This window comes from Lithobates pipiens, unplaced genomic scaffold (assembly GCF_037356315.1).
Source record: "Lithobates pipiens isolate NorthernLeopardFrog02 unplaced genomic scaffold, aLitPip1_a1.2 Scaffold_18, whole genome shotgun sequence".
Taxonomy (NCBI): domain Eukaryota; kingdom Metazoa; phylum Chordata; class Amphibia; order Anura; family Ranidae; genus Lithobates; species Lithobates pipiens.
Window position 1 is genome coordinate 573,549,215 of NW_027507758.1, and position 15,152 is coordinate 573,564,366.

A 15,152-nucleotide genomic window follows, 5' to 3' on the forward strand; every position below is an offset into this window, starting at 1 on the left:
GAGCTGATAAAAAGGAAGTTCAATAGTCATGTGATATCTCCATTATGAACACTAGTTTTACGAGACCGAACGCTTCCGGCTTGTACTTGATTCTGAGCATGCGTGAACTTTTGTGCGACGGACTTGTGTACACACGATCGGAAAATCCCACAACAAAGTTTTGTAGCCGGAATATTTGAGAACCTGCTAGCCAACATTTGTTGGTGGAAAGTCCGAAAAACAAATGTTCAATGGAGCATAAACATGGTCGGACTTTCAGCCAAAAAGCTCACATCCAACATTTCCCATCGGAAAGTCTGATCGTGTGTAGGTGGCATTAGGGTTGGATTTACTAAAGGCAAATAGACTGTGCACTTTGCAAAGTGCAGTGCATTTCTGCTCATTTACTAAGCTCCAGAGCTTAGTAAATGAGCAGAAGCTCTGCTGACTTCCATAAACGAATCATGTGGAAGCAAACATGCATTTTGTTTTCATTTTACTTGCATGTGGTTGTGCATTCTTTGCAAAGTGAAGATTTACCTTGTTTACTAAGCTCTGGAGCAACTGCACTTGAAGAGTCTATGGAGCAGATTTACTAAAACTGCAGCACTCAGAATCTGGTGCAGCTGTGCATGGTAGCCAATCATCTTCTAACTTCAACTTGTTCAACTAAGCTTTGACAATAAAACATGGAAGCTGATTGGTTTCTATGCAGAACTGCACCAGATTTTGCACTCTCCAACTTTAGTAAATCTCCCCCTATTTGTCTTTAGTAAATCAACCCCTTAGTGCTCTGGATTGAGACACATGCACACTATATAGGGATATGCTTTGTTCATATTTCATGTCTGAGGGTTGCAACCACTTGTGTTTTTGGAAACCACGTGTTTTGGAAACATGTATTGCACAATTTAGTATGCATTACCACAATTCAGGATAACACATGACACTTTGTTTGGTGTGTTGCAGTGTCATTCTTTTAAGAATGACACTCCAGTGCACACAGAACAGTAGGTGCCAGTGGTCCTGCACTGCAGTGACATCTGTTTTTTTTTTTTGACTCGATACAGTGCAATGGCAGCCAGAAGCGCAACTAGAACCTTCAGGGCCCCAGTGCAAGAAACCATGATGGGCCCCCTTCCATCCGAGCCCCGGGCTTCCAATTTTGGGAGGGTGTCCATGCACATCCTCCCAAAACCGTGCTTCCTGCATGCCCCCTGGGACTGTCAATGCCGGTGTCTCCATGCTGCTGTTTCATGAGACACACTCTCCGCTCAGAGCCCTGTGAATACCAACCCCGCTGGGGCCCCCCCACAGTGACAGAATGCCAGGTCCCTGTCGCAAGTGCGACTATTGCAACTCTGGTAATTCTGCCAACTGCCTTGACCCAATACGTACTAAAGTAAGGTGACCAGATTTTATAAAATGAAATTCGGGGACATATTCTTTTTTTTTTACTAGTAATGGCAGCAATCAGTGACTCATAGCAGAACTGCGATATTGAGGTGGACAAATCGGACACTAATGCCGTGTACACACGACCGTTTTTCCCGTCGCAATAAACTCCGAAGGTTTTTCAGACGGCGTTCCGACAGAGTCCTGACGGAGTTCCGCTGAAACTGTCTTGCCTACACACGATCACACTAAAGTCCGACCATCTAGAATGCAGTGACGTACAACACGTTTGACAGGACTAGAAAAAGGAAGTTCAACAGCCAGTAGCCAATAGCTTCCGTCTCATACTTGCTTCAGAGCATGCGTCATTTTTGGTCCGTTGGAACAGCATACAGACGAGCGGTTTTTCCAATAGGAATTGGTTCCATCGGGAATATTGAAGTCAAATCCGGGGACAAAACCGGGGACAGACTTGGTTCGGGGACAGTTTCCTCAATCCGGGGACTGTCTTCTGAAACCGGGGACATCTGGTCACCCTATACTAAAGTGCAGAATACCTTATATTAACATGCGTGTGGTAACACACCACAATGGGACCAGTAAATGTGCTGGGGTCTTACAGGTAGATCAGGACTGTATAATGGTAATGACATGTACCCTATCAGGAGCAATTTCTTCATTCAGATCAGCAGCAGAGAGCTTGGCAGGTCCACCACTGCCAACATCCAAGCTCCCCATGTGTTCCAATTATGACCAGTTTGAAGGAGAAGACCCAGGACGTGCTGGAGGGTGTTATATCTGCCAGAAAGATTATCTTGTCCCAGTTTCTGAAGCTTTAATCATGACACATCTACAACTGCCTATAAACATTAGGATCATCCAAAAGACATCTAACAAAAGATCTTTCTACAAACATACAAGATTATATTAGGTGACCATGCTTGCTTGTGTTTAGTGAGTAAGCGCAATGCGGCACCAGCTGTCTCAGTATAAAATTAATTCTGGGTGATCAACTTACCTCAAAACAAGTCATATATGTGTATGTAAAAGACTGGAGCAACAAACTGCAAATAGATAGGACATCCTGTGTGGTCAGCATTAAAGTAGATCAAAACTCAAGAACAAAAAAAGAGTTTATTGCAGCTTACCAGTCCTGAGATGTGGCTGCTTTTGTTCCCTTTTTTCAATCTATGAAAATACTCTGCAAGTACAGAAATATACTTGTTGACTTGCAGTGTCCTGGTAGCATCCTGTGCACTGAACTGACATATTTCTAAGCTATCTTCTGCGAGATAGAAAACACCTCTTCCGTTGTAATGAAGATGAAGAATGTTGGGCATATTTGTTGTCCAAATCAGCCTAGTGTGACAGCACTGTTCCCCCATAGATGAAGTGAAAAAAACAAAACTAACGCAGCCACCACATCGAGGGACTTGTAAGATGCAATATATGGCATTTTTGTTCTACGGTTTAGACACACTTTAATTAAATTGGCTTGGTTTACACAACCTCTCCAGCCTGATGTCCCATGCCACCTAAAAGGGTATCTTATGGAAGATGGGATTACTTTCTAAAGTTTAATGATGATGATATATTTGACAATTTGTTATTTTATTGCCCATGTCAGATTGCTCAGGGAAGAATACGATGCAAGAAAAACTGCGAGAGAAATTTGAAGACTCTGTTCGCTTAGCAGAAAAGTATACCACACTGTATGATGATCTGCTACAGAGATTCCGGGAGAAGATGCTGAATACCACTGGACTCCTGGAGGACCTGAGTCACCAGTACAGCTGGGTGTCCAAGCTGGCCAACCTCACCGACAATGATATGAAAGGAATATTCCAAGTGTCTACCGTGAGTACTAATTCTTTCTTTTCTTTCTTTTCCCCTCCTTTCCTTTTTGCCTTTTCCCTCTTCTCTCCTCTCCTATCCTCTCCCTCACCTTCATTTTTTTCTCTCCTTTTTCCTTTCCTTTTTCTCTTCTTTTCCCTTTCCTTTCCCTTATTTATGTACTGTATGTCACAATTTTTCTAGGTAAATATATTTCTAAAGGTGCTATTGACATTACATTTTCATCACATGTCGGTAACACACCATGCAATCCATACTTACAAAGCAGTGGCGACTGGTGGAAGAAATCCACCTGCTGCCACCACCCTATTTGTTCAGTCTCAACAGATGACCTATAAAAAGGTGTCTCATTACCAAGGTGTCACACAAGAAGCATCTCATGATGGGTAAGGGCAAACAGCTCTCTCAAGACGTTTGCAACCTTATTGTTGGAAAACATACTGATGGCATTGGTTACAGAAGAATTTCTAAACTATTGAATGTTTCATTGAGCACTGTTGGGGCCATAATCTGGAAGTGGAAAGAGTATTCACCATAAACCATCTGTCACGTACCTTTTAGCAGAGCCCGGAGTGCAGGGAGTGGCCTCTCGTAGACCTCTGACTCGAGAGACCCTGGTAGTGGTGACAGGGGCTCAGGAGCACAGAGGGGCACAAGTGCCTGACCGGATAGCAGGTGGTAGAGGCAGAAGACCGTTGAAGGAGGAGGTGTATTGTAGTCCGGTGTCTGAATGCAGGCAAAGGTGAGATAAGTTCCAGCAGACAGCAGAAGGGTTCCTGTAGTCCAGCAACGGTATACAAGTGATTGCAGGAAGTGACAAACAACGGAGGGGTATTGTAGTCCAACAACGGATGCAGGTGCAATGGATAAGTGGAAGCGGAAGAGTCCAGTAGTCTGCGGCCAGAGATAGAAGGCTACAAACGCAGAAGGAGTACAGCCAGATATTGCGGAGGACTGGGAGGTGTCCTGTAGTACAACAGCAAGCAACTTACAGTTGACGGATGGTGTAACAGTCCAGGTCAGGCACAGGCGGGCAGATCAGGTACAGAAACGGAATCCAGAAGAGTAGTCGGGTACAAGCCAAAGTCGGGGGGCAGGCAGCAAACAGCAGAGTCGGGAACAAGCCGGGTTCGATACGGATCAGGGTACAGGTACAGATACAGGTACAGGTTCAGGTTCAGATTCAGTTACGGATCACCAGGACGCACAGGAACGCTGTTGATCAGGCAGCAAGGCAGTGAGGCATGGATCCAGTTTAAATAGCGCTATTGGCGCCAATTTGCGTCAAACGGTCGCGCGCGCACTCGCGTGCGCTCTCCCGCGCGCACGCGCACGTGCGCACCGCCGATCGCGGTAACGCTCCTGGAACTGGGCAAGAGATCTTCTGCGACTTTCGCCGCTCGGATGTCCGTGAGGAGGATCTTCCTGACATTGCCCCCCCCCAATGGGCAGCCTCCGGATGCCCAACTGGGACATCTTACCTGGGTGAGATCTTTTAAATGCCAGAACCAACCTCTTGGCGTGGATGCCAGTCTCTGGTTCCCAGGAGTTCTCTTCTGGACCATACCCCTTCCACTTCACCAGATACTGTACCTGGTTGCGTCTCTTTCTGCAATCCAAAATTGCTTCTACTTCAAACTCCTCTTCACCATTAATAAGCACAGGTTCAGGAGGGCCCACGTTCCGATCGGTGAAGGGATCCTGGATTGAAGGTCTCAAGAGGGACACATGAAACACTGGGTGAATACGCAGCGATTCTGGTAATTTCAGCTCATAAGCCACATTGTTAATTTTCCTGGAAATTGGGAAAGGACCCACAAATTTTGGGCCCAGTTTTCTAGATGGGCATGTTAATTTTAGATTCAGAGTAGATAACCAAACCAAATCTCCGGGTTTTAGGTCGAGCTCCCCTCTCCTCTTTCTGTCAAAAACTGCTTTGTTGCGTTCTTGAGTTCTTGCCATCGTTTCTTGAAGCAACTTGTTATTGGTGCAGAAAAAGTCCAAAGTTTCTTGAACTGCTGGAACCGTGCATTCTGGGATATTGGCTGATAGGAACTGAGGGTGAAAACCATAGTTCGCAAAGAAGGGAGATTGATTAGTTGCAGAATGAACAGAGTTATTGTAGGAAAACTCGGCAAGTGGTAAAAGGGATACCCAATCGTCTTGCGAAAAAGAAGAATAACACCGCAAATATTGCTCAAGGGTCTGGTTTGTTCGTTCGGTCTGGCCGTTGGTCTGGGGATGATAGGCAGACGAAAATGAAAGATCAATTTTTAAGGACTTACATAAAGCTCTCCAAAATTTTGATGTAAATTGTACCCCTCGGTCGGAAACAATGTTCGCAGGTATACCGTGGAGTCTTACAATCTCCTTAATGAAGATCCTTGCGGTCTCAGGGGCAGAAGGTGTACCCTTCATGGGCAGAAAATGAGCCATTTTGGACAATCTGTCGACCACCACAAAGATAGTGGTGAAGCCTTCTGACGGAGGTAATTCAACAATAAAGTCTATGGAAATCATTTTCCAAGGCCTTTCCGGGATGGGGAGTGGTTTCAGCAACCCCCAGGCTTTGGTCTTGCTACTCTTGTTCTGGGTACAGGTAATGCAAGATTCAACATAAAGTTTACAGTCTCTTAGCAGCTGAGGCCACCAGAAGGTGCGTTGGAGAAGTTCGGCGGTCTTGTGTACCCCAAAATGACCGGCCAATTTGTGGTCGTGGCAAGACTTGAGAACAGCAACCCGTAGTTGTTGGGGCACGTAGATCTTGTTTTCATGCCATAACAAGTTATTGCTAGAGAGTAAGGTGGTGTTTGAGGGATGTGGAGCTGACGATGAAGCCTGCTTAAGTTGGGATAGAAGATCTTCCTGGAGCATAAGGAAATTTCCGGGCGCAAGGATGGTGTCTGTGGGTTGAAGAACTTCGGGTTCACTGAACATCCGGGATAGCGCGTCGGGTTTGGTGTTCTTTGATCCGGGCCTATAGGTTATGTGGAAGGAAAATCTTGTAAAGAACAGTGCCCATCTGGCCTGACGCGGCTTCAGCCTCTTAGCAGTCTTTAAATACTCTAAGTTCTTGTGGTCAGTGTATATCAGAATGGGATGGGCTGCTCCCTCCAGGAGATAGCGCCATTCCTCAAGTGCGGCTTTGATAGCGAGTAACTCCCTGTCCCCGACATCATAATTCTTTTCCGCTTCAGACAATTTACGTGAGAAAAACGCCACTGGGTGTAATAAAGCCTTTGGGCCCTGTCTCTGAGAAAGGACTGCTCCCACTGCAACTTCGGATGCATCCACCTCAAGGATGTAGGGTAGCGCAGAATTAGGATGCTTCAGGACAGATGCTGACACAAATTGTTCTTTAAGGGAAGAAAATGCGGCTTGTGCCTCCGGAGTCCACTGGAACTTGATACCTTGTCTCGTTAATCTGGTGATTGGAGCGATGATTGTAGAAAATCCCTTGATGAATTTTCGATAAAAATTCGCAAACCCCACAAAGCGTTGAATTCTTCTTTTATCAGTAGGGGCTGGCCAGTCCAGGATGGCCGAAACTTTTTGCGGATCCATCTTGATTCCATCCACCGAAATAATCAGCCCCAAAAACTGAATGCTGCGACGTTCAAACTCGCACTTCTCAGGTTTTGCGTACAAGCCATGTTGGCGAAGCCGAGTGAGAACCCTCTTAACGTGTTCCCTGTGAGCTGGCAGAGAGGGGGAGAAAATTAAGATATCGTCCAGATATACTAAAACAAACAGGTCGAGAAAATCTCTAAAGATATCATTCACAAAATGCTGGAAAGTCGCAGGAGCGTTGCATAGCCCAAAGGGCATTACGAGATATTCAAAATGTCCGAAGCGGGTGCGGAAGGCAGTCTTCCATTCGTCCCCGCTTCGGATACGGACCAAATTATAGGCTCCGCGAAGATCCAATTTTGTGAAGATACGAGCTGATCCAAGGCGCTGGAATAATTCGGGTACCAAAGGCAGTGGGTACCGGTTCTTGACTGTAACTTTATTTAAGTCCCGGTAGTCAACACAAGGGCGGAGAGAATGGTCCTTCTTTTCTACAAAAAAGATTCCTGCCCCAGCTGGGGACGTAGAAGGACGTATGAACCCCTTTTTTAGATTGTCATCAATGTAAGTCCTGAGAGTCTCCAATTCCACTTCTGTTAAGGGAAATATTCTCCCGAAAGGGATTTCGGCTCCGGGAAGGATCTCAATTGGGCAATCGTAGGGTCTATGAGGGGGAAGTGTTTCTGCCCCTTTCTTGCTGAACACGTCCAGGAAGTCATGGTAGGTCTCAGGAACGTGCTGGCGAGTCTCAACATCGGTCTCCATACACATTAAATGGGGTGAAACCTTAGTTGATTCTTGAAAGCAGTGTTGACGACAGTAGGGGGAGAAAAAGAAAATGTTTCCGGTGGACCAGTCTATTTGCGGGTTGTGTGCCCGAAGCCAGGGCATACCCAGTATGATAGGGAAAAGGGGAGATTCAATAATGTCCAGGCAGAGTTGTTCCTGATGGTTACCGGAAATAGTAGCAGTCAAAGGACATGTCTCTTGTGTCACTGGTCCTGATTTGATAGCTGACCCGTCGGCAAGGTGTACAGACAACCCTTTCGCCCTGGGCCGTAAGGGCACTTGGAACTTTTGGGCAAACGATAAGTCCATAAATCCACTGCACGCTCCAGAATCAACTATTGCGGGGACTTGAATGTTCCCTCCGGGTAGCTGAAGAGAGACGGGAACAGCCAGGTGAGTAGCATTACTAGGCACAGCAGGTAAAACAGGAGAAGATACATAAGAGTGCTTACGGAATTTGGCAGGACAGGATCTCACGTAATGTCCGGGTTCTCCACAGTAAAGACACAGATTGTTGAGCTGCCGGCGTTGTCGTTCCTCGGTGGTGAGCGTTGGTCTAAGTAAGCCCAGTTGCATGGGTTCAAGCGTGTCAGCAGCAGGATGTGCAGGGGGATTAGGTACACGGGGTAACATCCAGACTGGTCGGGACGGCCCGGCAGTGCGTTCTGTTCTCCGTTCTCTCAAGCGTCTGTCTATCTGGATGGAGAGGTTGATAAGGGCTTCAAGAGTTGCTGGAACACCCACCCGGGCCAATTCATCTTTTAGAGGTTCAGAGAGTCCCATGCGAAACTGGTAGCGCAGAGCAGCATCGTTCCAGGTAGTATCGGAACTCCAGCGCCGAAATTCAGACGCATAGTCCTCTGCCGCTCTGCGGCCTTGCTGAAGAGAATATAAAGCTGCTTCCGCTGTGGCCGCCTGTTGAGGATCCTCATAGAGCAAACCCATGGCTTGAAAAAATGTATCCAGGTTATTAAGGCAGGCTTCCTTTTGCTCCAAAAGGCGGTGGGCCCAAGCCTGGGGCTCACCCAGTAGAAGGGAGATAACAAAACCCACCTTAGTGGATTCTAGAGAGAAAGTTCTGGGTTGAAGTGCAAAAAACAATTCACAGGCATTGCGAAAAGCTCTATACTTGCTGCGATTTCCCGAAAACCTCTCCGGAGTTGGGACCTTGGGTTCTGGGGGCAACATAACCACTGATGGCGCAGAAGAAGTTCCCGACACGGTAGGGCCTGTGGTAGATAAGACCTGGACACGCTCTTCCAATCGAGAATAGCCTTCTTGTAGAGATTTAACAGCCTGGGTAAGTCCAGCAAGATGACGGCATAAATCATCCATGGCCGAATCTCCCTGCGTGGGCTCAGACATGGCTGCCTGATACTGTCACGTACCTTTAAGCAGAGCCCGGAGTGCAGGGAGTGGCCTCTCGTAGACCTCTGACTCGAGAGACCCTGGTAGTGGTGACAGGGGCTCAGGAGCACAGAGGGGCACAAGTGCCTGACCGGATAGCAGGTGGTAGAGGCAGAAGACCGTTGAAGGAGGAGGTGTATTGTAGTCCGGTGTCTGAATGCAGGCAAAGGTGAGATAAGTTCCAGCAGACAGCAGAAGGGTTCCTGTAGTCCAGCAACGGTATACAAGTGATTGCAGGAAGTGACAAACAACGGAGGGGTATTGTAGTCCAACAACGGATGCAGGTGCAATGGATAAGTGGAAGCGGAAGAGTCCAGTAGTCTGCGGCCAGAGATAGAAGGCTACAAACGCAGAAGGAGTACAGCCAGATATTGCGGAGGACTGGGAGGTGTCCTGTAGTACAACAGCAAGCAACTTACAGTTGACGGATGGTGTAACAGTCCAGGTCAGGCACAGGCGGGCAGATCAGGTACAGAAACGGAATCCAGAAGAGTAGTCGGGTACAAGCCAAAGTCGGGGGGCAGGCAGCAAACAGCAGAGTCGGGAACAAGCCGGGTTCGATACGGATCAGGGTACAGGTACAGATACAGGTACAGGTTCAGGTTCAGATTCAGATACGGATCACCAGGACGCACAGGAACGCTGTTGATCAGGCAGCAAGGCAGTGAGGCATGGATCCAGTTTAAATAGCGCTATTGGCGCCAATTTGCGTCAAACGGCCGCGCGCACACCCGCGTGCGCACGCACGCGCGCACCGCCGATCGCGGTAATGCTCCTGGAACTGGGCAAGAGATCTTCTGCGACTTTCGCCGCTCGGACGTCCGTGAGGAGGATCTTCCTGACACCATCCATGACCAGGTTCTCCTCACAAGATTTTTGAGAGAGGAGTGGGAAGAACTATCAGAAGAGTGGTCCAAGAACCAAGGACCACTTATAAAGAGCTTGAGAAAGACCTGGAATTAGCCGGTACAATTGTTTCAAAGAAAACAATAAGAAATGCACTCAACATGGCCTGTACGCATGCTCACCATGCAAGACTCTTCTCAGAAAAAGCATGTTGAAGCTTGTTTAAAGTTTGCTGCACAACATTTAGACAAGCCTGTGAAATACTGGGAGAAGATAGTCTGGTCAGATGAGAGCAAAATTTTACTCTTTGGATGCCATAATACACACAATGCTTGGAGGTCAAATGGTACTGCACATCACTCCAAAAACACCCTAATACCAATAGTGAAGTTTGGAGGTGGGAACATCATGGTGTGGGGCTGTTTTTCAGCCTACGGTACTGGCAAACTTCATGTCATTGATGGAAGGATGAATGGGAAAATATACCAAGACATTCTTAATAAAAATCTGCTGCCATCTACTGGGATGATGAAGATGAAACAAGGGTGGACATTTCAGCAAGACAATAATCCCAAACGCAAAGCCAGGAAAACTCTCAATTGGTTTCAAAGAAAGAAAATAAAATTGCTAGAATGGCCCAGCCAATTACCTGACTTGAATCCAATAGAAAACCTATGGAAAGAACTAAAGATCAGAGTTTCCTAGAAGAGGCCCACAGAGCCTTCAAGATTTGAAGACTAATGCCACGTACACACGATCGGAATTCTCGTTGGAAAAAGCTCTGATGGTTTTCCCGACGGAATTCTGATGAAATTCGGCTCAAGCTGTCTTGCCTGCACACGGTCACATCAAATTCCGATCGTTTATAATGCGGTGACATACAACACGTACGACATGACTAGAAAAAGGAAGTTCAATAGCCAGTAGCCAATAGCTTCTGTCTCTTAGTCGAATCTGAGCATGCGTGATTTTTGGCGTGTCGGAATTGCATATACACAATCGGAATGAAAGTCCGGAAAATTGCGAACATGCTATTAATTTTTGGCTGGCGGAAATTCAGACAGCTAAATTCCGATGGAGCATACACACGGTCGCATTTTCCGAAGAAAAGCTCTCATCGGTCTTTTTCTGGCCAGAATTCCGATCGTGTGTACGCGGAATGTGTTGAAGAATGGGCCAAAATCACACCTGAACAATGCATGAGACTAGTTTCTCCATACAGGAGGCATCTTGAAGCTGTCATTACTAACAAAGGATTTTGTACGATGTATTAAATACATTTCAGTTAGCGTGTTCAATACTTTTTCCCTACGTCATTCCATTTTATTACACATAACGTCATTTCTGAACGTATTTGTTTTGGCTTCTTTGTATGTATGGATTGCGTGGGTTGTTACCGACGTGTGGTCAAAATTTCATGTAAATAGCACCTTTACAAATAAATTTACCGTATATACTCGAGTATAAGCCGAGATTTTCAGCCTCTTTTTTGAGGCTGAAAGTGCCCCCCTCGGCTTATACTCGAGTCATCGCCGTCTGACTGCTCGATCAGCGTATCGAGCAGACAGACGGCGGACATACTACAATTCGAAAGCCGCGCCTCCGCCTCCGCCTGTGATAGGCGGAACACTGAATTTCCCAGCAGCCTGTGTTCCGCCTATCACGGACATCGTCTCATCCTCGTCCGTAGTACGAGGATGAGACGATGTCCGTGATAGGCGGAACACAGGCTGCTGGGAAATTCAGTGTTCCGCCTATCACAGGCGAAGGCGGAGGCGCGGCTTTTGAATTTTAGAATGGCCGCCGAGGCGCCGACGAAGAGCGGCGATCCTGGCAAGGCACGGGACGGAGGCAAGGCAAGGCACGGCACGGGACGGGACGGAGGCAAGGCACGACACGGGACGGAGGCAAGGAGGCAAGGCACGGCACGGGACGGAGGCAAGGAGGCAAGGCACGGCACGGGACGGAGGCAAGGCACGGGACGGAGGCTCGGGACACAGGCTCGGGACACAGGTAGGCTGGACACACACACACACACACACACACACACACACACACACACACACACACATGGACACACACACACAGGGATGGATGGATGGAGACACACACACACAGGGATGGATGGATGGATGGAGACACACACACACAGGGATGGATGGATGGATGGAGACACACACACACAGGGATGGATGGATGGATGGAGACACACACACACAGGGATGGATGGATGGATGGAGACACACACACACAGGGATGGATGGATGGATGGACACACACACACACAGGGATGGATGGATGGATGGACACACACACACACAGGGATGGATGGATGGATGGACACACACACACACAGGGATGGACGGACACACAGGGATGGACGGACACACAGGGACGGACACACACACAGGGATGGACAGGCATGTCTCACCCTCGGCTTATACACGAGTCAATAAGTTTGCCAGTTTTTTTGGGGGTAAATTGGGGGCCTCGGCTTATATTCGGGTCGGCCTATACTCGAGTATATACGGTACCTCGAATAATGGTGACGTATTCAATACTTATTTTAACCAGCCTGTCTGTCCTTGTACTGCAGTGGTATAATTATTATTGGTGTCACCCTCCATGTGATCAGATACTTTATTTGTAATTAATAACGGTTCTATGTTCTTTTCACAGGCCTATTCCTCCAGCGGAGGGGCTCCATCTGACACCACTGTCACAGTCAAACTTTTCGACTCAGAGTCTTTCACCTTCACAGTGCCTGGACACATCACCATGGAGGATCCAAAGTTCGGCGAACTGGTGGCTGAGGAAGCTTTGAAGAGATTTAAGAAAGAAGTCATGTAAGTTTTATTCAATGTAACAAACCTGGAAGACCAGAGTACTCCAGCAGTGTAGAGTATTGAAGGATCTCCCATACCTGAGCCAAATGGCAAAAATCGAAAAAAATGTTCAGTGCCAGGAAAAAAAATAAAAAGTACAGAAAAATGCATAATAATAAAACAGGGGAAAAAAAAGTAATTGGATACAAACATATGTACTATATCACAAGTTATAAAATCCATACAAGTTGAAGTTGATTGTGCTATAAAATGGTTTTCCATATGAACAAATCTCTAAAAATGTTGTTTTCTGCAACGTTGTGTCGTTAGCAGGGTCATCTTTTCAATCCCTGATCCTACTGTAACATTCAAGACTCTATTACATAGTTAAATGTTATATAGTTAGTCAGGTTAAAAAAAGACCCTAGTTCAACAATTGAAAAAAAAATAAAACCTCCATATACACAATTCTAAACATGTGCAGAACGAAAAAAAAAAATGTTTTGTTTCGTTATTTGCATACATTTGTTGAATCTGTTTGATTCGTTTTTGGAATTTGTTTAGTTTATTCATATTCAAAACGATTAGAATTTTTCCAATCTCAAATTCAAATCGATTCAAATAGTTTTTTAATCAATTTCAAATAGTTTTCAAATTTTAATTAGAAAAGTTTTCAAATTCAAATAGTTTTTGATTTGTTTTCTCATTTCCAAAGAGAATAAAATAAAATAGAATAGAAAAAAAAAATAGAATAGAAAAGAATATAGTAGAATATAAAATAATAAAATAAAATAGAGTAGAAATTAAAAAAACAGAATAGAATAAGGGAAAAATAGACTAAAATTGAAAACATAACCATATTCTGAAATTCAAAAAAAGAAAAATGGAATAGAAAAGAATAGAATTAAAAGAACAATAGAGTAGAATAGAAAGAATATAACCATTTCCCAAAATCCAAATACAATCATTTTTGAATTTGAATAGGATAGAAAATAACAGAATAGTATAAAAAAACCTGCCAGAATAGAATGAATAAAACCATCTTCCTATACTAATCTTTTCTTTTCCATTCTATTAAAATTGATTCTATTTGCATTTGGGGAAATGGTTATATTCTTTCTATTCTATTCTAATGTTTTTTAATTTTTCTATTCTTTCTATTTGTTTTTCACAATTGTCAGTCATTCTTTGTTTATAGTGCAAAAAAATAAAGAACACAGAGGTTATCAAATACCACCAAAAGAAAGCTCTATTTGTGGGGAAAAAAGGACATATTTGGGTACAGAGTCGTGCGACCGCGCAACTGTCAAAGTAACACAGTGCTGTATCGCAAAAAATGGCCTGGTCAGGATGGGGGGGGGGGGGGGGTGGGGGGTTAATTCTTCTGGAAGTTCAGTGACCGATCTGTCCACATAGCTGATCAGTTTGGTTGCCCTTTTCTGCACTTTCTCAGTTATCTGTTTGGAAACTGAACTAAACTGCATATTCAAGATTTTCTGAGCCAAACTTTGGCCCAGATTTGGCCAAAATTTGTGAATGTGGTGAAATTCCACTTTGCAAAGAATACCCAAAAATATGCAAGGAAATTTAAAAAAAAAAAGCCTTTTTGTTTGTACATGATTATAAGATGGAAGTTGGCAGAGCTTTGCATCATCCACTAAGCTCTGGGGGCAATTCCCTTGAAAAGTGCAACTTTCCTTAAAACAAGTAAACAGTCTATTTGCCTTTAGTAAATGAACCCCTTTGAGTCTGTACATTACTCACCATGTTGTTCTGTTCTTCCTTCCGCAGTGAGGCTGCCTGATTGTACAGAGTGGAATCTGGCACACCTTAATCCACAGCCGTATCCAATCCAATTAGACGTTTATTGTGCCGTTCCTCTCCCGATAGCCAGCAAGGCCTAGACAAGCATCCAGCCGTTCTCCATGTCCAGCACACACCTCCTCTCACTACTGTTGTACTGCTACTACTGGTACTAATGTTTGCTGCTTTTTTTTTTTGTAGGGACCAAAAAAATGTACAAAAACAATTAAAAGACCTTTAATGTTACCCTTGCTTAAAATGCGTAGTCCTTTTGCTTCAATTTCCATTGTATTCCATTCCAGTTGTTGAACTACTTAATCCTTTACATCAGCTATATTCATTCTAGGTGCATCAAAACAAAATGTGTGCAAAGTCTTATGCCCCGTACACACGATCGGACTTTCTGCCAACAAAACCGTGGATTTTTTTTCAAAGGATTTTGGCTCAAACTTGTCTTACATACACACAGACTTACAAATGTTGGCCAACAATTCTGAACATGGGAACACAGTGACGTACAAGACGTATGACGAGCCGAGATAAAGCAAGTTCAATAGCCAGTGCTGCTCCTTCTGCTTGATTCTGAGCATGTGTGAACTTTTGTGCGATGGATTTGTGTACACACGTTCGGACTTTCCGACAATAACGCTTTGTTGGCGGAAAATTTGAGAACCTGCTATCAAA

At 45.2% G+C, this 15,152-nt stretch overlaps 1 protein-coding gene across 1 annotated transcript in view; it reads left to right on the top strand.

Annotated features, from left to right (window-relative positions):
* CLU (clusterin) overlaps window positions 1-14,714 on the top strand; it is a 68,578-nt gene extending 53,864 nt beyond the window's left edge. Inside the window, exons 7-9 of the mRNA XM_077489043.1 lie at window positions 3,002-3,231; window positions 12,520-12,686; window positions 14,457-14,714. Coding sequence (XP_077345169.1) covers window positions 3,002-3,231; window positions 12,520-12,686; window positions 14,457-14,469 — 410 coding nt within the window. The 3' untranslated portion in view covers window positions 14,470-14,714. The remainder of the gene's footprint in view (window positions 1-3,001; window positions 3,232-12,519; window positions 12,687-14,456) is intronic.
* The last annotated feature ends 438 nt before the right edge of the window (window positions 14,715-15,152 follow it).